This window comes from Pimephales promelas, chromosome 20 (genome assembly GCF_988280905.1).
Source record: "Pimephales promelas chromosome 20, fPimPro1.hap1.1, whole genome shotgun sequence".
NCBI classification, from domain to species: domain Eukaryota; kingdom Metazoa; phylum Chordata; class Actinopteri; order Cypriniformes; family Leuciscidae; genus Pimephales; species Pimephales promelas.
Genome location: NC_142788.1, coordinates 8,752,362 through 8,774,732, shown reverse-complemented (window position 1 = coordinate 8,774,732; position 22,371 = coordinate 8,752,362). Strand labels below are relative to the sequence as shown.

Below are 22,371 nucleotides of genomic sequence, written 5' to 3'. Positions count from 1 at the left end.
CATTTTGTTATTGCTTTTCCTTACCACAAGCTTGTTTACTCGTATTTTTTTTTTTTTTTTTTTGTGACACACAAGTCAGTTTGATCTAAATTAGTCTCATCTTGCAAAAGAAACCTGCTTATGTCATCCCTTTTTCATCACAAAGAGAAAGCAGCCGGTGATGATATGTTGCCGATGTTATGCTTTGGTTAACTACGCTCATATTAAATTGAGCACAGAACTGATGAAGTTAAAGTACAAACGTAGTATTTCATTGAGATTACATGGTATTTGTTAAATGAGAGTAAAGAACAATAGCCTCGACAAGACAATGTGAGACTTTCATTTTTAACATGATGCATCCTTGGGGCTTTTACATGTCATCAGTGCTGTCAGTTATGATATAATGCATGTTTTCTTGTGTTCACAGTTGTCTCAGTAGCTCAAAAAAGATACTAAAGATACTATAGTTATCAAGGGTGAATACTCAGATTCAATGTGAAAATATAACAGCACTAGATTTAGTGCTCACTAAGTATAAAGTTATTCAACAGCTTGCTTTTGGAACTGAAATTGACATTGCTAAATTTTCTGGCACAAACAAACCTAAGTTACACAATCGGTCAAAGGTTTGAGGTATTTAAGATTTTTCTTTTTTTTTCCGGTTTGAAAAGTTAATACTTTAATTCCGCAATTCAGCTCATTTACACATTCAAGTGATCAAAAGTGACAGTGAAGACTCTAAATGCTGCTATTTTGATATTTCCATTCATAAAAAAATAATCTATATACATCAAAATTTCCATGAAGCTGCTCAACTGTTTTCAACATTGATGGTAATAAGAAATGTTTCTTGAGCAGCAAATCATCATATTAGAATGATTTCTGAAGGATCATGTGATACTGAAACCTAGAGTAATGATGCTGGAAATTAAAACATCTGTTTCCTTAGGTGTCCACCGGGGGCCGTCACAGCAAGAGAACGCAGTCTCTCCTCTCCTGCAACCGCAAATCCCTTCATCTCCCAGAAAACACTCCTGCAATTCACCTCCAATTCACTGAATACTACTTCCCTGATAAGCCTGGACTTCCTGGTGTCTTAGGTAGGATTTTTCGCATTCATTGATCACTATTGTTAATGCATGTAATTTATATTTACAAACTCACATCCAGTATGAAGTTTGATCTGTCCTGCTTGGAAAGAGTTATCATATGTGTGTTCCACCCATTGTCCCATTCTCTCGCTTTAGTGCCCTGCTCTAATCTTTATGCCCAGCTGAATGGTCTGCAGCTGTGTCTGGATGCTCCAAGCATCTTGTGGATGACTCTGTTTTCACGGGGTCTACACAGGACCCTAGATCAGGTCAAAGCCTTTTACCACCTCCAGGACAGCAGCAAGACAGATGAACACATCGATATCCGCCTGGATGCAACACAGCTGAAGGTAAACCACGAGATCTGACAGGCTTTGAAAGGAATGTCATGTATATGGATATTGTAAAGAAGCTTGTGGTGCTAGACATTTGATCATTTGGTGTCATTTACACCTGAATGGTTTATAGTTGTGATCCCCTCCAATTATATAGACCTTATGCGCGCAGACATATTTCGTTTGAACTTCTGTTTTTTGCATTAGCTCTGTATTTTTCGATGGCATCGCTGTCGAAGAGTAATTAGTGTTGTGAACTTTTTCCTTCTAGAGTGTAGGAAACTTTAATGCTGTTGCATCACTGTAGTATTTCCAAGTCTGCTTCGTCCAAAAATCGTAGCCAAGTCTGACTAAACTAAAAAACAAACTGTTCATATACAAGTTATATCAAGGTGGAGACACTCTGAAACAAAGCATGTAAATGAAGCACAGGATTCAGCTCGTTGCCGGAAATTCCCCGGCCCTGACCTTATGAGCATAACAGTGTCATGTATAGATTGTAATCCAATCAGCCTGATTGTATCACCCATACCTTCACATTATCATAGAGCTTAAGGGCGAGGAGTTACATCGAGGGAGAGACACTCTGAAACAAAGCATGTAAATGAAGTAAACAGGTTTAGGAACCTGCTCTTAGACTGAGAGTGATACCAATCCTAATCCTATCAGCATAACTATTCAAACTAATCCAGGGGCTCCCAGAGCCATTAAAGACAAAGAGTCTCAGTAATCTGACCAGGACTGGCAGAATCTCTTGCTAATTTATACCTCAAAATCTAAATTCAGTCTACTAGACTTTCTCAGTTTATATAGTGTTGTACTGGAGCCTAAATGAAACATTTAAATTAATTTGTAACCCTACATTAACTTGTGAAGGTGAGTTGCTTATTGTAGAGGTAACGAAAATTATCATGGCTGTTGTAATGTTTGAAGCGGATGTCATAACAAAAATGTCAGTAGACCTGAAAGATTTTAAAATGAGCGTTTCATTCATAAATCCATAAGATCTTAACTTCATGCTCTGGAAATAAAAACCACTAGACCGAACAATACGAGTGCAGTGCTGAAAAGAGGCAGGATTACATAAGATATATAGAGTTTAAACACCTGATTGGCTCCTGCATTCAAGAGATTAACAAACATGTTTGTGATTGGCTACATTTCTCAACGCTGCAAAAACACGTAAATGAAAAAAACGGTTGATGTTCTCCAGAGCACAAACACAAATTTGCACTGGAGCATTTACCAAATCCGTTTAGTCAATATTTTATTAGTATAGTATTAACTGCGGTTGCACTTGCTTTCGTTTGAGGTTGCTTAGCACCTTCTCGCACCTCCGCAGAACCGCCCTGTATAATTTACTCTTCTTCTTCTGAATCAGTTTTTGGTTCGAACATAATATGGCTGAATAAAACTGATATTTCCACTTGCCATTGTGCAGAGTTTACTACAGTTGACAGAGTGGATCATGTAGTCCGAACTGGTGTGAGTGAGTGGAGGTGCAGTGATTATCAAAGATGAGTTTTAGGAGTGAAATTGTTGACTGCAGGGGAACGACTTAAATCCCAATCTAAGAGTGGGTTGCACCATTAAGCTTAAATCTGTTGAAATGATTGATTGCCTTCTGCTAATTCACGCCTGCACGATAGGTGGTTCTGATTGAGAATACCATTTTCCTTATGTATGGGATGTGTATGGAAATCTGTTTAAATGTTTTTTTAAAGGGGAAGCACATCTCCATAGCCTGGAGTCGGTTCACTCTCTTCCTATGCTACTTATTTAACGGTATTTCTACATAGCAGTTTATGAATAAACAGTTGACAAGTTTATTACCTTCATTGGCAAGAGCTAATGTCAGATAGAGAGAGTTTCTGGTGGTCATAAAAACAGAAATGGAATATTCATTGTTGCTGTTTAATTAGAATGGCAAATCCATCATGCCGGACAAAATTAATCATAGATGAAGGTTTTAAACACAGGTTAGAATTGTAATCCTTGATTTGTTAATCTGTGTTTTAAATTAAGAGGTACAACATGAAACCCAGATCAACAAATCCTAGATTAGCATTAAACTTTACTTAGTTCAATCCTTTTCGATGCAACCAACCCTTACTCTCTTTGTGCTTTTAATAACATTTTGTAAGTGTTTTGGCTGAAACTTATTTTGTTTTCTTCAGCTGGTCATTCCTCTGGAATCCTCCATTATGGATCACCCAGACCGCCCTCAGTCATTGAGCATCAGTCTTCCCCAAACCGTCCTCAGCAACACGCGTCACTCTCCTCACGGTTCCCTTTCGGACCTCAACAGCACCTACAGCAGCTTCTCCGCCTGTCCTTTCTTCCATCCCACAGCTTGCCAACCGTTCCCCCGCGATCAGAGCCTCCTACATCCCCTCCCATCAGCATTCCTTCAACGCTTTCTAGATGACGAGTCCCTGTCGTTAGAGCATAAACGTCCCTCTCGCTCGCAGGACGTCTGGTCTGTCAGTCTGTCCCGAGTGTCTCTAGGCTTTGAGGGGGCTCGTCGAGGGCTCAGAGGGAAAGCCCTTCCCTTTGTTGAGCCCTTTGCCATGTCTTTGTGGTTGTGCCACCCTTCTGCCTTCAAAAAAGATTCTCATTGTTCAAGTATAGATGATGATTCAAAATCCCCCACTGGTTCTAGCAAACATCCCCTCCTTGACTCACCACAGCTTGTAAATGACGTCATATCTGATAAATTCGACCAGACCGATGGTCTAGTCAACTCTCCTTTGGCCTCCATCCATATCTTGGCCCAATCGATCACTCCTGTCAAAATGTGGCTCAACCACTACCAATTTGTAGCCCTTTTGCGAATGAAGGACTACCTTGCCCGACTTGCTGGAGATTTGACCAAGGACTTCCAGGGTTTGGGACAATCCCCACATAAACCTTCAGATCCTCCTTCGGTTTGTGTCTCGTTCCTGATGGAGGCGATGGAGTTTGCTCTACTTCTTCCTCCTGCAACGTGTGAGCCAGGAGAAGCCCATTCCCCAGTGGAAACGGACACTCCCAGCTTGACGGACTCTGATCTCTCGCCATCGCACCATGTTGGTGAGTCTGGCCTACTGGAGGACAGTGGGACACGAGGGAATGAGGATCAAGAAGATGATCCTGAGCAGGAGGGTTCGGTAGAGGAGGCTTACGAAGCCATTGAAGAGGGAATAGATGGACAAACAGGCCAGGATGGTTACGCTCAGGCCGTTGTTCCTGCCATGTCTCCTCTGCTTTCTCCTGTGAATCCTACATTACTGTCCCGGCATAGCTCCACTTTCAGCTTGGAGGGGGAGCTATCCAGTGCCCTGAATGCCACCAGAGGGGTCACCAAAGATCTCACCAAAGGGGCGCTGTCCATGACGAAAGATGCCTTCAGCCTCCTGAGCCGAGGATCTGGCATGACTAAACTCTTCAGTCAAAACAAGTAAGACATTTGAGCTATTTGCATTGTTGTGGTCTTGATTTAAGGATTGCAGATACAGACAAATTATTAGGGGTGTGCAAAAAAATCGATTCACATTTGAATCGCGATTCAATCTTTACCGATTCAGAATCGATTCATAGAATTCCAAAAATCGATTCATAGGCTATATTTTTTAATGGCGTGCAGGGGCGGAGTGGCAATCGGGTAAGTCGGGACTTTTACCAGTGGTCCGGTAGTGTTTCTATGGTTTCGAGGCTGCGAGGGCCGGTCTGATAAATAGTCATTGCAAGTTCTTGCCGCCCGCTGGTCAAACTGTGCAGCCACTCTGCTCAACCCGTAAATAAATGCATCGATCCGCAGATCTGTTTGAGTTCTGTAGATCTTTTGCCAAGCGTGTCAGAGGTGACGGGTTCTAAACCGCACTCGTATAGTTTTTCTTCTCTCTCTCATCAAAACCGAATATGTTCATCACGTTTGTGTGTGCATTTTATTTTGTGATTTCACCGGAGTCTCCACAACGGCGATAGATTGAAGCGCGCGTCCGAGAGAAGACAGCGCGAGCCACAGAGAACACTGTATCCATGACACTGATTGCAGCGGACACGAGCGCTCAGCTTGACTTCAAAAACAACAGGTCTCTTATTTAATAGCGAACTAAATGAATGCTCTAATAACTGGAGATACCCGCAAATTACGCGCCTATGAACGACTTCACTGGATGTAAACAAATCAATCTAACCATAGATGTTACCAGTAGCGGTGGCTTTTTTTTAAATCTATTTAAAATATTTTCGCAAGGGTTCTATGAAATTAGTATATATTTTTAGGAAGTTCAATGTGCCCAGTCGAGTTCACATTTCAACAGTCAACCTGGTAGCTGAAGTAGGCCTACTCCTTAAACCACATTTAGCATAATTGTTTGTTTGATCTGACTATAGCACTTTAAAGCTAAATGTAAAAGCTTTTTATTTAAGTTTTATGGTAACACTTTACAATAAGGTTCGTTAGTTAACATTAGTTAACTACATTAGTTAATATGAACTAATAATGAATAGCACATATACAGCATTTGTTAATCTTTGTTAATGTTATTTTCAACATTTACTAATACTTGATTAAAATCTTGTTAACATTAGTTAATGCACCCTGAACTAACATGAACAAACAATGAACAGCTGTATTTTCATGAACTAACATTAACAAAGATGAACAAATGCAGTAACAAATGTATTGCTCATGGTTAGTGCATGTTAGTAAATACATTAACTAATGTTAAATAATGAACCTTATTGTAAAGTGTTACCAGTTTTATTTTAAACTTGAATTAAATGTATTTAAAAGCTGGCCAAAGCTTGGCACTTCGCACTTTTTAGTTGCAAAAGTTTTTATTTTTGTATGAAGACATATAAAGTAATATCAAACTTTTCTTTTAAATTACGTCTACTGCAATCAATCACATAGGAAAAAGTAAACTACATTTATGTAGACCTGCGAATCGTTTTTTGAATCGAGAATCGTTTTTGAATCGAAAATCGATTTTGAATCGAATCTCGAGACAAAAAATCGGTATCGAATCGAATCGTGACATTTTCTGAATCGTGCACCCCTACAAATTATACTGATACTGATACTGCTGATACTGATAATTTTCCTGTACACAATGGGCTTTATGCACAGCTGCACTACTTCCTGAACTTCAGCCAGCTCCTTGTTTCCTGTCTGCCATTATTGGCCAAATTGATGAATTCAGGTGTGTCTGATTATTGTTGCCATGACTACTGAGGTCAGGTACACCTGAATTAATCAATTTGGCCAATAATGGCAGACAGGAAACAAGGAGCTGGCTGAAGTTCAGGAAGTAGTGCAGCTGGGCATAAAGCCCATTCACACATCATCTCATTGAACTGCTAATGAACTCTTTCCATAGTTAATTCAAATAGTTGTAAAAGCCATATATATATCACTTGGCCATGGTTGATTCCATCTGAGAGGATCTGATTTGAGCCGATTTAATTTGTGGTTAAGCTTAATACAATGTTTCTTATGTTCTCTAGCCATCTTTTAGATGAGCTCACATACAGTGCACACTGATGCTGTTTGTGGCTGTTCAATTGAATGCTTATATTTTAAGGAAGACACATTGGTCTGTATTTGAAAGTGTTTGGGCATTGTTACACTAAATGTTCTCATTGTTAATATGTTATCAATCTAAAAGGGTCAGTTGACCCAAAAAAATTAAGGTGTATTATCTTTACTCACTCTCACATCCATTTCACCAAAACGTTGATGCTTCAAAAGTTCATGTAGCCTAATCCAAATAAATCGAACAGTTTAATTCAAGTTTTCTGAATCACACTAATACTCTTTATATGATAAACAGGTTTAATTTAGACTTTCATCCACACATAAACATTGAACACATCACATAATTTGACAACGGCAGCTCAAACGTGCTTGATTGACGCTTAAGAAACAATGAGGTTTGTTCCATGCATCAGGAAACTCCGATTAAGATTAAGTAAGATGTGATGTTCAAAGTCATATTTAAATTAAATTATTTCCAGATTAAACCTCTCTATTTATCCTGATTACTTAACAAAGTTTTGCTTGTGGACTTTCATTGGAGGGACCGAAATCTCACAGGTTTCTTTTAAAATGTTTTTGGTTGTCGAAAGCCAAAAGCCTCGTAATCAGCACTCCGACGTAGCGCGGTTTACTCTCCCATCTCAATAAAGGCAAAAACGCCAAAAATAAATCTTAAAACAATTATTTGTTTGTGTTTCGAAAATAAACGAAAGTCTTATGGGTTTTGAACGACATGAGGGTGAGTAAATCATGACAGAATTGTTCTACTTTTCCATGAATTAACCTTTTAAAGTGTTTAACATGATATGGCTCCTCCCATGATATAGGGAGCAAAGCTCACGGCCAGAGGAGTCCAGTCCCTCCTTCATGGGGAACCTGCGGCTTCACTCCATGAAACAGTCGCCTTCCCAGAATTCTTATGACAGTGCCATTTTAGAGAGCAGTCTGGCGGACGATGGCTTATCCATTGATAGTGACATCAGTGAAAACTTTGTCATCCTAATGGACTCTGGTACTGAATCACTTGTATTTTAAAAGCTATAACAATTACATCTGTCAGTGTGTTTAATTGATGTACATTTGTGTTGTGATTCAGAGTCTGGTGTGGAGTCTTTGCGTCCTAATGGTACAGGTGTCCTCTCGGGAAGCTGCGTGAGTCCCGCTCCAGGAACAGAAGGTGGGTCATCCGCAGACCTCAGCAGCTCTCTGTCCCAGAGCATCGAAGACATTGCCCAAGATATGGTGAGTTGTATCTAGTGTAATGACATCTAGATGCCAAAACACCAGCCACTTGTCCACTGCATGGAAGACCTTGAGAAAAGGCTCGCGGTCTAAAAGTCTGAAAAACTGCAAGGAACTATGTTTTATTTATACTTTTATAAATCATTTAATATTTACCTCAGAGTCAGACAGCTGCCAATCAGCATCCTGAGAAATGCTTTAACAACGCACATAGTTTGTCATAACTTCGTAATATACATCACACGCTATATTGCTAAATCTACCCGATTTTTCAGATCAACAGAAATAATATACCGGGATAACCTGGAATACCTTGAGACTCCCCTGCTTCAGAGTGCTCAGAGTTAATGATATGTTGAAGCCCGCCGGCACATTGATCTGATTGGTTACAAGGTCATTTGTGACGTCTGAAACGCCAAGCCTCGTTTTCGAGACTGTCTTTGTTTCACTCCAGTTTTAAGGAAAATATACTCCGCAATGGTGGCGACTTATGAATTTGCACATGGTTTGCCTTAAAGGGTACATATCATGCTTTTAAATCATTCATTTTTACTTATAAATCATACATTTGTGGTCTATATAAAGCATAACTGCAATGCTTGGGTCTGAATTCCTCATTATTATAGCTCCACAGGCCCCTTTTCTACCCCTTTTCTGATGTGCGTCTGTGAGCGACCCGTTTCAAAGCGGCCCCTTTAAATAAAATGGCGTTGCGTCTTTCCCCGCCCGCTCTCCAGGTCGCTGCCCAGATAGCAAACTGACATTGAATCAACGTGGAAATATGACATCGAAACAACGTTGATCTGACATTGTTTTGCTCATCGAATTAACGTTGAACCAACGTCAGACGCGTCATTCTTTCAAAACTAACGGAAAATCAACTTGAAATCAACGCGTTGTTTCAACGTTATGAAAGCAAACCAATTTTCGATTTTCATTTAGCTTTGAAGAATGCCGCGTCTGACGTTGGTTCAGCGTTAATTCGATGAGCAAAATCAACGTTGTTTCAATGTCATGAGAGACGTCGTTTCCACGTTGATTCAATGTCAGTTTGCTGTCTGGGTGAGTTCACACTCGGTTCAACTCCCCGCGTTCGGCCATTATTGTAGTTTGATTAGAGATATACGATTATATACTATAGCTTCAAAGAACATTTTTAGTCACTCGTTAACAAAATGTCAACAACGGAAGACTTGTCTATCAAGCCTTACATATTCGAGCCAGAGCGAGCGAGTTGAAAAAGACGACAACGAACCTGCAGAACAACGTCTTCATATGGATGCAGGGGTATGTAACGTTAAGTTAACTATGTTGTGTTATTAGTGAAAGTCGACTATTTCTCTTGTTAAAACAAGCACACTGACAAGATAAATGACTACGGTCCAATCTTACCACTAAAAATCTGTATTAATAATAATATAATAACTTGCGTGTAGAAAAGCATCAGAAAACACAGCACTTCATACTGGTGGAGGTTGTTGAAGTGGGGTTCCTTGAACTGCTTCAGGTCACAACATCCAACAACCGAACATTTTGAATAGCCCTCTCGTAACTTCTGCATCATTGAGCTTGGACTACAAAATCGGAGCGAGAAATAATAATGGCGGATTGCTCGAAGTGTTGGGCCGGTAGTCAATGTCCTTATTTGTCAGTTCCGCTGCAAATACGGTGACGTGATAGTTCAAAAAACGTCATAGATAACAGAAAAATCTGAACAGGTTGAAAAATATGACCAAAATGCACCTGAAGAGAATAATTTCATCTTTTCTGTACTTATAAACACTCCAAATATACAACAAAATGCATTTAAGGGCTAAAAAAGTGGATTTTGCATTATGTCCCCTTTAAAGCATATTAAAACACCACATAGACAAACCGCATTAAAAGCTGGATTATCACCATATTTAAACATATTCTACTAAATTGTGCTGGTTTAAAGTCAGCATAAAACAGAGAAGTTGCGATTAGTCTTTTCTTTCCTTACTCTTAGTTGGTTGCGCGACTGATCTTTGATGAACGCTCTGCTTTTATTTCAGGTGTCTGTGTTAGTTGTGTGTCTGAGTCGAATGGAGTGCCTGATGGAGATGCGCGGTGAGGATATCGTGGTGGCGCTGGAAGCCCAAGAGCTTGTGCCTAAACAACAAGGCAACCACAAACTCACAGACCTGCTGGTGGGACTGACACTGATGCAGGGTTAGGATGCTAAATGTTTCATAATTGTGATTGCAGAAGAATTGTCAGGATGTCATTAAGGCTATGTTTACACTTCAAGGCATAACGCACGCGTCCTTGCTTTTTGACTGTCTTTTTTTTGTCTCGCCTTTTTATATTTATTTAAAGTCCCCGTGAACCGGAAGTTGCAAACGATTTTTCTCCAGTGCAGTGACGTATTTCCAAGTGAAACGGAATATTGAACAGAGGGCAGGGTTTTACTCTAGCGCTCCTCCTCTCCATCTCTCGCTCATAGTAAACTAACGGTTTGAGGGGAGTGGTTAAGCGTTTCCCCACCCAAGCTGTGAAACCTACGTCATCAGAAAAAGAAACCATTCCAGACCGGAAGTAACTTTTCAGATTTTGATTAAAGATTACCAAGGTAAAACATTTTTTTAATATATATTTACTTGCACGGATTAATTGTTCACCACAAGACTAGTAATATGCGCTAACAAATTAAATAGGTTCAATTTTTATTTCACAGGGACTTTAAGGTAACTTATTTGCATTTATCGCCCGCCCAAACGTTTCGAGTATTCCATTGGTAATCACTTTCACTACGAGCGCCACGATCGGTGTTTGAATGCCATTTTCGGCTTTTCAGAAGTCGACAAAAGTACATGCGATTGCAGTTACGATATAGACCATTTCACAAGATGTAAACAACACTGGTCCAGAAGCACTTCCTGTTTCAGTTTTTTTAACACTACATAAAAGCTGGGATAAAATACAACCAACAGGACATTTAAAACTGAATCAAAAAGTTAAAGAAACATCTTTAAGATGTTTTCTTTACATGTGAAATAAAGAAAACAGTTACAAACTGAAACAGGAAGTGCTTCTGGACCAGTGTTGTTTACATCTTGTGAAATGGTCTATACTGTATGTGAAATGGACAAACAAAAGAAGCTTTCAGTTTCTGTGGGAGCGTTTTCAGCCCCATCCAACCTGATCTCATGAGAAAACGTAACTATTTTACGAGGTGGCAATTTTGTGTGATTTGATTTGTATAGAAACTTAACATTTTTTTGAAAAAAGTAAGCATGAAGGTCCACACCTAAATCCAACTAAGCCACTAATAGGCTTTATGCCGTGCGTCACGTGACCAAACCGGAAAACGGGTCTCGCATCCGCTTGTCAGAGAAAGTGTTAACGGCCGTAAGAACTGACTACGTTATCTATGGATATTTAAGGTAATCAGCTAACCTACCTAGTTCACTTTGTTATTGGCGTTTTATTTCATTTAAATATCTAAACGTTGCTGTGAAGAATAAAAAATATAAAACGTTTAAATATCAATCTGCACATGTGAGGGATATTGTTTATGCTAATCTTTGCTCGCTCCTTTTAAGTTATCTTGAGTAAAACCGCAAAAAAATTCATGAAGCACATACAAAAGACCTGGACCGGAAGCGATGCGACCTGTTTTACAGAGAATGCGGAAGTAAGTTGTGCATAAAGCCTATTCACCAAAATGAAAAATATTTATGAATTCCCATTAGAGTATGTTAGAAACGTCTGCTTCATAAGATCACCCTGTTAAGAAAAGCGATCCGAAATGTAATGCTCAGGCTATTGCACACTGTTTAGGCACAGATCATGCCATGCTATGTACTCGTAGAACATATCTTTTCACTCCCTAGTTATGAAGTCTGTATTACAAACCACTAATTATTCACAACACACAGGGAACCGTATATTTATCTTGGCAACAACCTCTTATAACTGCCTCTCTCGCTCTTTATTTCTATGGTAACTGATTCTCAATCTGCTGTGAACATCATGTCTTTGCAGATATACATGCAGTGTGATACTCAGATTCACCACATCATCCTCTCAGAACATCTTCACTCTCTCTGATCTCTGACAGCTGCTGCTTCCTCTCCTCTGTCTCCGGGCCCTCGCCCTCCCTCCCGGCCCCCCGCAGCGGCCCTCAGGCTAGAGATGGGCCCGCGTGCCGCCAGACACTCTCCTCTCTCCGAGAGCGTGGGGTTCATGGAGATGTGCTTGACGGGGTGCAGAGCAGAGCTCCTGGCTTCTACCTTAAACACACTGGGACCCTTCCTGGAGGATGAGCTCAGCGCAGACCCCCAGCCAATGAGACTGTGGTTACGGGACACTGCTATTACACTAAAGGTCAGAATGAGGGTGAAATAATGGCCACATCTCTCATCTCCAGCTAATGGAAGACTAGGGATAGATTATCTGTTGTGTGCTTAGTTGCTTACTTTACAAGCTACAAATGTCTTATGTAATGAAAGACATTGTATGTTTTCTGGTCTCTTTTTCCATCATCTCTTAGAGTCCCCCTGTGATTTTATCCCGTTTGATCACCAAAATGGCATATTTAAACGCTGTTTCCTGTGAAAAAAAAAATTCTTCACGCCTTAAACCTAAAACCGTATTCTGGACAAATGGGGGCAAAATAGTTTTATTTTTTTTTTTAAATACTTCCCTTGATCTGAGCGGTACAAGACTTGGCTACTTTTCCTAAGTTTGCCTCCTGAACACACACAATTTTTTTGACTCAATTCTACAATGTTAAGTGGGTGAAAAAAAAAAACTCCTTAATCTTGTATTTGCGTCTAAAATGGGCTCCCATAGAAATGAATGGGAAAAACTGTAATTTAGAGCATTCTAAAATAAGCCAAAATAAGACACCAGGTGACAGCAAAGTCACTTCATCTTTAGGTTTTAGATCTAAGAACTTATTGGAATGATATTTTAATGTAGTTTTTAAAAAAATAAGCATACAAATAAGCATAATTTACATTGAAAATATGGTACTTTTTGAAGTAAATAAATTCAAAAATACCCCCAAAATAAAAAAACACCATAAATGGATAGACAAAACTTTATCGAAGACAGTGATACAACATTTATAATAAATACAAATTAGAGTCCTCTGTGCCCACATTTCTCCACAATTACAGGATTAAGGGCTATCAAGAGAATACGGTTTGAGGGTTAAAATATCTTGAATGTAACTCTACACCCTTGCCTTATTTAGTATACACGGATCTATGAATATGCAAATTAGTCCTGCCTCCACTCACTCACACCAGCTCAGATCCACTCTGCCAACTTTACTGTAGTAAACGCTGCAAAATGTTATCGCTCTATACAACGTCTGAAAATATTAATGTGTTGCTAATATTACACAAACCATGTTCCTGTTCGCCACATCAGGGTCAGGCAGGGGCCTTCTAACAATCATCATCCTGACTGCATGAACCTCCTGCAGATTTGAATATACTCAGCAATGGTGTTGACTTATGAATTTACACATGGTTTGTCTTAAAGCTTATTAAAACATTTATTAAAGCTTAAAAAATGCTTGTCCACCACATGGACAAATAAACAACATTAAAAACTTGATTTTCACCACAGGGGGACTTTAAACATGTTCTCCTAAAATGTGCTGGTTTAAAGTGAAAAAGAAGTTGAAACAGAAGTTGCGATAGTCTTTTCTTTCCTATTGTGACGTATATCCGAGTGAAATGGCTTCTCGAACAAGAACAAATGTACGGCGGAGCTTCATTTTGTTCAAGGGGAATTGATTGGATGGTCGTGGTTTGCTATTGGTGGATCTCATGTGAGTGAGACGTCACCCTCGTGACCGTAAGACATGACTAAGGCATAAGCTGAAAAAAGATGTCCATGGATAAACCGTTTATAATAATAAATACTGCAATATTGAAACTTTAATAACCTTGAGTTTATTTTTTTTAATATGCTCTATCATAGTACTGTACATCAACTTACTCTAAAACCCCAACTAACTAAATGTTCTCCATTTTCTCTCTCTTTCTGTCAGGATGATAATCCTCCAGTCTTCCCAACTGCTCCTCAACCAGTTCCTGTGCTCTTCTCTCTGGACGGCATTGTGCTGGAGCGTTTGGATGATGGCATCCTCCGCTTGAGACGTGAGTCTTTCGGGTTTGGGTTACTGCAGCTGCTCGGATGTTCCTGTTGAACTAACGTTTGCCTCCTCTGTTTCACTCTCATGCATCAGCTGCGCAGAGCCAATCAGGGATTGAGACAGAAGTGGACCAAGAGAGAGCTGACCAATCCTGCTTCAGAGCTGAGGAGAACAACAAGGTATGGTATATTAGGAGATTAATATGCACCGTGTAACATTTTATTTACTATAGACCATTTTGCAAGATGTAAACAACACTGGTCCAGAAGCACTTCCTGTTTCAGTTTTTTAACACTACATAAAAGCTGGGATAAAATACAACCAACAAAACATATAAAACTGAATCAAAAAGTTAAACAAATATCTTTAAGATGTTTTCTTTACATGTGAAATAAAGAAAGCAGTTACAAACTGAAACAGGAAGTGTTGTTTACATCGTGTAAAATGGTCTATATTTGGCCTGTTTGAGTTCTGTTTAAGATATTATAATTACATAATATAATATAATGATATATCATATAATATATAATATAATTAAGATATTATAATAACATAATTATGCCTATTCATTGTAGTTTTCAAATCTCATTTATGCTTTTATTTAATTCCGATATGGCATGTCAAGATGCATAAAGGCTGTGCGTGGACAAATCAAGGGCATCAAATCGTCACGTAATGCATCTTGATGCACCATATTTGAAATAAACAGTGCAAATGAGTTTTGTACGGATGACCATTTCTGCTATGTAAGAAAAAATCATTGTTATAATAAAAATCATTAATATGATATATTGAGATAAAACGTTAAAAATTGAGGTGAGTCATACAAAAGTGAAAATTAGGGGATGCTAAGGCATAAATATGAGATTTTGACATGGTCTAAAAACTCATACTATCTCTTAATTTTGACTCGTATCAACTGATAATTGTCAATTTTGACATCATAATTATTTTTGTGAATTTCTACTTAATTTTGACTTTTTGTCAGAATCTCTATTATTTTTTTTATTTTTTTACAGTATGTCAGAATTATGACTTACTGTCTCAATTTTGACTTTTTATGTTTTAATTATGACTTTTACCAAAGAATGTTTTTTTGTTGTTTTGTTTTGTTTTTTCTAATCTGGCAAAAATGGACTTTCATAATTTTGAGGGCAAACATTGAGTTCTTTTTTGGAGGAATCAAAATTCAGAGCGATAGAGTGATTGTAATTGTCCAGTGTTTGGCTATGATTCCTTCCGAGAACGAGAGAGGACTCAAACGTTAACCGTGGTATTCGATATCTTAATCACATGTTTGAAGTCTAAACGTCTTTTATTATTCATGCATGAAGGTGTATTGTTACAAGTTCAACTTCTCTCTAAAATTGTCTCTTTTTAGTTTTTTTTTTTATGCGTTTTTGTGCTTCAACTGATCATAGCTGATATAATTTAATATTTAGTTCAGGATGGATGTAATATGTATGTGCTTCTCTGTTGGTGCAGTCTCTGGAGTCCAAACTCACTGACGTCCAGTCGGCTCTCGAGAAAGCTCTGTCGGACCGAGAGCGCCTGCTACAGGAAGTCAGGAAACACAACCCCTCATTCACCTTATGATGTATAAAGGGAAAGAAACCACACTTCAATCCAAATGAGGCACAAGCTAACATGTCTTGTAGATAAAACAGAACAAGAAGACCTTCCCCTTTTCTGACTCAAAGTTCTCATCCATCCCTGTCTGTAAGACCAGACGCCATCTCCTCTCTTCAGTCTCTGTGGGCGTCCTGCACCCAGTCTTCCTGTACAGTGACTTTTCTCTCTTTGTGACTGAACTACATCGGCTCTCCAAGTTTCCAGTTGGAGCAGGACTGAAGTGAAGCTCTTTCTCTGCCGAAGACCCTGTTTACCACACAATAGATCATCTCTTCACTTCTGGTCAGCATGCTTCTTGCACATTAGTCTTTTTTGATTTCATGACTGGACTATGTAAAGCTTTTAGATTTTATAGACACGTCTGAGTGTTGTTTGGTACCAAGGCTGTGTAGTGCTGGTAGATACAAGCTCTGTTCCCAAACCTAGTGAGATTATTGCAAAGATTATCGATAATTTTAATCGGTCTCCATTTTCACTTTGATGCTGTTGACACCTGGTGTTAAAGGGATAGTTCACTTTAATATGTTTTAACTTACCTCAAGGGCATCCAAAATGTAGGTGTCTTTGTTTCCACAGTATTTTCAATTTTGATATTTTTCAGTCAAACCGTTGTTGTCTGTCAGTCATATAATGCAGTTTTAGGGGGTCCACCTCAACGAGCATGCACAGAGAAGTCAAAATTTAACATGATTTAATGACTTTTAAATGTAAGTACACATTGATGGCCTAAAACACGAAACGAGCGATTCGTGTGAGAAAACGAACAATATTTATATCGTTTTTACCTCGTGTAACCACAGCCATGTCCAACTGATCTGAATCAGTTGTCCAATGTCCAACTGAACCGAACTGAACAGTGTCCAACGTTACGGCGGAAGTGATCTCTCGCGCGTCTACGTCACGCATTGTTTACATGGAGATTTCGGAAGTTTTACCTTTCACTAAACATATTTAGATATACAGGAAATCGCAATGGAAGACTATTTCGATATATCCAAATTATGTTTAGTGAAAGGTAAAACACACTTCTGGTAACGTTGGACACGGTTCAGCTCGGTTCAGTTGAACATCTGATTCAGATCAGTTAGACGTGGCTGTGGTTACACGAGGTAAAAACAATATAAATATTGTTCGTTTTCGCACACGAATCGCTCGTTTCAAGAGGTAAAAACAATATAAATACTGTTCGTTTTCTCACACAAACCGCTCGTTTCTTGTCTTAGGCCATCAGTGTGTACTTACATTTACGAGTCATTAAATCATGTTTAATTTGGACTTCTCTGTGCATGCTCTTTGAGGTGGACCCCCATACCTGCATTATATGACTGACAGACAACAACGGTTTTACTGAAAAATGTCAAAATTGAAAATACTGCGGAAACAAAGACACCTACATCTTGGATGCCCTTGAGGTAAGCTAAAACATATCAAAAATTAATTTCAAAGTGAACTATCCTTTTAAGATGCATTTTGGTCGATAAGATCACAAGTGTTCGAGGGAGACACATTCCCGTTTACACCTGGTGTTTTAATCCATCTCTTTCAACCAAGACCGCACCAAACACTGTGAGTGTGTGTTAAATCAGGAATGGTGTGACAGCATTGTGCTCGGTTCATTTTTCCTCTTCAAAATAGACTTGGGTTAGCCGACAAAGTTTGAATCCCGTCTGGCTAGAGCTTTTCTCATAATGTTACTCACTAGGTCAGTATGTGGAGAGAAGACGGTCTTTTGTGGCTGTTTGAACACATTCGACCACACGAGCGTTTACACTACGAAAGCAATTCGGTCTAATGTGTTTTCAACTCCCTCTGGAAGTGGTGAAAAGTGGACAAGCTCAAAGCGCTTTAGACCTGTTTATACCTTAGTTTGATCCGAATCTGATCGATTGAAACGTATCTTAATACCAGGTGTAAATAGGACCACTGTCACGTTTTAGGATTAGCAACACATTTACTTTCAGGTGTGAGTCTTGAAATCTACCATTCACTGAGCAACGTACAGTAGCCTCTAATTAAACATTGATCTAATAACTGTCATAGGCCTATATCATCTATCATTATACCTCAAAGTAAACAGCAATTGAATAAGAATTTCAATTCTTTGAGAAAAGAAATGTATTTTTATATAAACGAATCAATATAGAATTTAATCAAGTCTTAGTGGAATCTGTCAATACCCAGCCCTAATAGACAGAATATCAAGACATAGTAGACGTGTTGTTACAAAAGGTACTCCGCAAATGATGCTGCTCTCAAAGATAATAAATCAAAAATAAATCTGTCGCTTATGAGGTTCCATGACTGAGGATGTTGTATTTAAAGGGTTACTAGACTACTAGGTTTAGGGAACAGAGCAGTGGATTTGACTAGCGTACTGTATAGTACGTTTCTTTTTAGCTGCTATTCATCTGAATCAGTGCGGTGTGTAGAGTTGAGCTGATGTGTGTGTGTGTGTGTGTTATTGATGAAGGAAGCTGAAACAAAAGCACTTTGACTTGAATGTTCACTATATATCGCCCTTGATCTGAGGTTTAATGTAGAACAGATGGTACTTGTATTAACCGACACGTCCTCAGAGTCACATTGAGATGATGTCCGTTTCCTGTAGTGTAAGATCACACACCTCATACTGCACCGCTGAAGGGATGAGAACACATTGAAGTACACATTGGTGAAGTTGTGAAGTCACTTTTATTCAGTATTATTGTCGCTTGTGTCAATGTAGCACACATTCAGAGCGATCTAGACTTGTTACATTGTCAACTTGGGTAATTACGACTAGGGTTGGGTATCGTTTGAATTTGAACGATTCCGATTCCTTGTTTCGATTCCGGTTTCTAACGATTCTCAATTCCGATTCTTTTAAGAGGCAGAGTCAAAAAAGTTTAGCTAACCTTGCTAACCAACGGTCTTTCGGAAGGAAATAATCCTTTCTGAAGGAAATACTCCTTCTGTCACAAATACTCCTTTTGTCACAAATTTTGCATTTTGCCGAGATTTCGTTATTTTTAGAAAAGTGAAGCCACACTTTGGACCGCCGACTCATGTTCGACTTGCGCGGTTATGCCAACACTTCCGGTAGACGCTTCTTCGTTGGTGTTGTTCAGCGGTTTCTTCTACCGCTCGGCGGACTGTGAATATCCAAACTAGGAATCGAAATTTTAACTTTTGAACGATTCTGGGAAAAACGAAAAGTTAGTCCCGGTTCCAATCGATACTCGATTCTCGATACCCAACCCTAATTACGACATAGCGTGAATCTAGCATTAATTTGTTTTGTTTAGTGTTTATGTATGTTCATAGTCTGTTACACGAAATAAGACACTTTAAAACATTAATGTTAATGCATACTTGAACTTTATTTGTATGAGGAGATGGTTTCTTGTGACTGGATGTTTGTTACAAAGTAGAGCAATGACGTGGGTAATTTTTTTTGTTTTATATAAAAATAATGAAAATAATTTCATATTTTTTATTGTTGAGCTAACCCCCTTTTAAAATGTTTGACTAGGAGCTGTGATATAAGGATAATGTGAAACGTGTTTCTGTTTGATGTCCTGTAAGTTATTTAAGTAAGCAAAAGTTATTTACTTTACAATTACAGCTTTTTGACTCCATGAAGTAGAGCCCGACCGATAAAGGATTTTGAAGGCCGATACCGATACAAATATTTGTTGGTTTTAAAATCCGATATTCCGATATATCGGCCGATTTTTTTTTTTTATGAAACGCGCAACAAATTATTAAAAGATTTCCCTAACATTAGTTATTTGTAGTTATTTATGAGTTTTAACTAAAATAATATGATAATGCATTTTAAAAATAAACTTGTTTCTTTTATTGTCACAACAGAACAGACTGACTGATGATAGTGGCATTAGCTAGCTTTGTGGTTATTTAGTCTATGAAGAGCCATAATTTAGCAATCGATTACATCATTCTGCAAATTGTAAAACATACATTTTCAATATAATAGGCCAAGGAGAGATGATCCGTCTCATTGCCATAACTGTCACGCGCTATTAAAGAAATACTTCAGTCACATTGTCAAAAGTTAAAAGGACAGTCAGTCACCTACACTGTAACAACGTAACGTAACTATTACTAGCTAATTCCGCTTCACTCTCGGCTTATTTAACAGCAGCAAAACTGGACATGATAGTAACAAATTTTGTCATGCTTATTTGAGTTAAGAGAACTGATGGGGATGCTCTTTTAATCGTTATTTAAGCAATGTATGTCTCGTGACCAACTCAACGAGTGTTGCCAACAGGGATGGTGTAGAGTGCCCTCTGGACAAACTATACAACTCCAACACTCATGACATGGTTCAAGCGTGTTTTGTCCGTTTTTTGTTGTTGTTTTTTTTTTTTTTTTTTTAAATATTCATTATTCAGCCATTATAACAGCCGATAACGATAGTTTGGAAAATGCCTAATGTCGGCCGATAATATCGGCCTGCCGATATTTCGGTCTGGCTCTACAATGAAGTTGTGTGGTGTAATGTTTAGGACTGTCACAAGGCTTTTCCGTGTAAATCAGTATTATGAGGCTGATAATCTTGTGGGATTATAGGAAACGGCGGGATGAATGTGTCCTATCAACATCTTTCTGTCTTCAAACATCTGGATTGATTTATCAGCAAGTGTCCGTTTAGTTTCAAATGTGACGCTTAATTTTTGACTTTATTTGAAAGTGCATTTTCTGTTTCTGTATCAACCTGTGATGGTCCTGTGCTTCAGCTTTCGGTGAAATGTGTAGCATTTATATACACTAAACATTCCCTGTTAGTGTATTATAAGATCTATCATGTCTTCCAAAAAATTTTGGAAAACCAGCGGTTACAATTATTGTCTAAAAACTGTAAAGACATTTCCTGTAGACGGTAGTAATTGAAATATTATTCATTCAGTGCATGGAAGAGAGAAAATAATTTTGGTGTTCAATGCATGATTTTTACTTGAAATCTTTCACAAGTGCAACATCATCAAGGTCACAGACTGTTGTGTCGAGTGAGAGTTTTAATACGTTTATTTAAGGGTCATTATTTGACTGTTGTAGATTAGTATATGTGATCAGAATGAGCATACTATGAGCATATTGACCTGATTTGACTAATTGTATTGATTGTTTTAGCTGTGTAGGTGGTACTAACTTACTGAACTTCTATTTCTGTGTGCAGTTAAATCAGATTATTTGTCCAGTACGACATATGTTTCGTTTAAGTTTGATAGTTTTCTCACGAACAGGATGAATGGTCTCTTCATTAGTCTGAAAAGTGAAAGTAGTTCTAGGTAATGATTTGCGATATTTTTGTAAGAATCAGAAATGCCCTTATATACACTAATTTTACATTTCTCCTCTAGAGTTTCAGAAAAGATCTCAACAATGCCTCAGATTTGCCAAGATACCAAAGTCTGTAATCAAAAGTCAGAGATTTCAATATGAACTCAAATATTTCTCAAATTCACAAAATGACCCTAGCTGCCATCCATGTATTGTGTCCAAAGGCATTTTTTTAGAGAAAAATCTGAGTATTTTTTCTTCTCCAGAAGATTGCATGATTTGTCTAAACTGAATGTTTTGGGCTGCAAACTCTGCTGGGTGTATGGGAAGTTTTAAATTGTTACATTGATTTCTCCTTGTTTTTGGTAAATTGAATGTCACATGTTCATCCCAGTAAATGTCCTGCTGTGGACAACATGTTTATTTTGACCTCTGATCTATTCATTAAAGTATGCTAATGTCATTTCATCACCAATATTAAAGTCCTGGAGCAAAACATTAAAACCAAACTGATATTTTGTTGGTTCTGTGAACCATAACTGTGTGAAAATGTCACCAATGATGATCAATAAAATGTTTCTTAAAGTTGAACTTTGTGTATCTTGTGTTAGTTATACTCTCTCTATTGATACACTTATTCTGCTGAGAACTGCATGACCAAAATATGTTTTGTGATTTTTCCTTATTTCATAGACGCGTTCTTTTTGGGTTTTACATTAATGACAAGATTCTAATCAAAGTAGGTTTTTGTATTAACAAATTATTAATACAAAAATGTTTGTAATCTATTTATTTATTGTAAAATTGTATATCCATAAATGTAAATATACAGAGTAAACCCCTGCTTTGACAAGACAAAGCAAGAAGTCGTGACTCGTGAAGCTCTGTCAATTCGAAGTTTGTCGGCGGACGTGGAACTCTCGGCATCTCGAAAACGCCGCGCTGATTTTGATCTCATTTTAGTTATTTCCTTTTGTCCCAAAGTCTGCATGCCATGGTCCATAATGTTTGATTTTTTTATGATTTTTAAGGCAGTACGAACGGAAATCAGGGATAACGCGGATATTGCACCATTGATAGGCGCCAAGTGAACAGGGACAGGCACTTTTTATTTTTACATTTGTGAGTTTGTGAATATTTATT

General features: G+C 38.3%; 1 protein-coding gene across 3 annotated transcripts in view; it reads left to right on the top strand.

Annotated features, from left to right (window-relative positions):
* bltp3a (bridge-like lipid transfer protein family member 3A) overlaps nucleotides 1–16,486 on the top strand; it is a 49,834-nt gene extending 33,348 nt beyond the window's left edge. For 2 of the 3 annotated variants that reach the window (XM_039663993.2, XM_039663992.2), the window contains exons 12-21: nucleotides 932–1,082; nucleotides 1,230–1,423; nucleotides 3,586–4,847; nucleotides 7,760–7,944; nucleotides 8,029–8,174; nucleotides 10,211–10,367; nucleotides 12,259–12,524; nucleotides 14,206–14,314; nucleotides 14,404–14,489; nucleotides 15,796–16,486. In XM_039663993.2, the coding sequence (XP_039519927.2) occupies nucleotides 932–1,082; nucleotides 1,230–1,423; nucleotides 3,586–4,847; nucleotides 7,760–7,944; nucleotides 8,029–8,174; nucleotides 10,211–10,367; nucleotides 12,259–12,524; nucleotides 14,206–14,314; nucleotides 14,404–14,489; nucleotides 15,796–15,906 (2,667 nt within the window). In that variant the 3' untranslated portion in view covers nucleotides 15,907–16,486. Of the gene's footprint in view, nucleotides 1–931; nucleotides 1,083–1,229; nucleotides 1,424–3,585; nucleotides 4,848–7,759; nucleotides 7,945–8,028; nucleotides 8,175–10,210; nucleotides 10,368–12,182; nucleotides 12,525–14,205; nucleotides 14,315–14,403; nucleotides 14,490–15,795 lie in introns of those variants that run through there. The other variant, XM_039663994.2, reaches the window with a different exon arrangement.
* The last annotated feature ends 5,885 nt before the right edge of the window (nucleotides 16,487–22,371 follow it).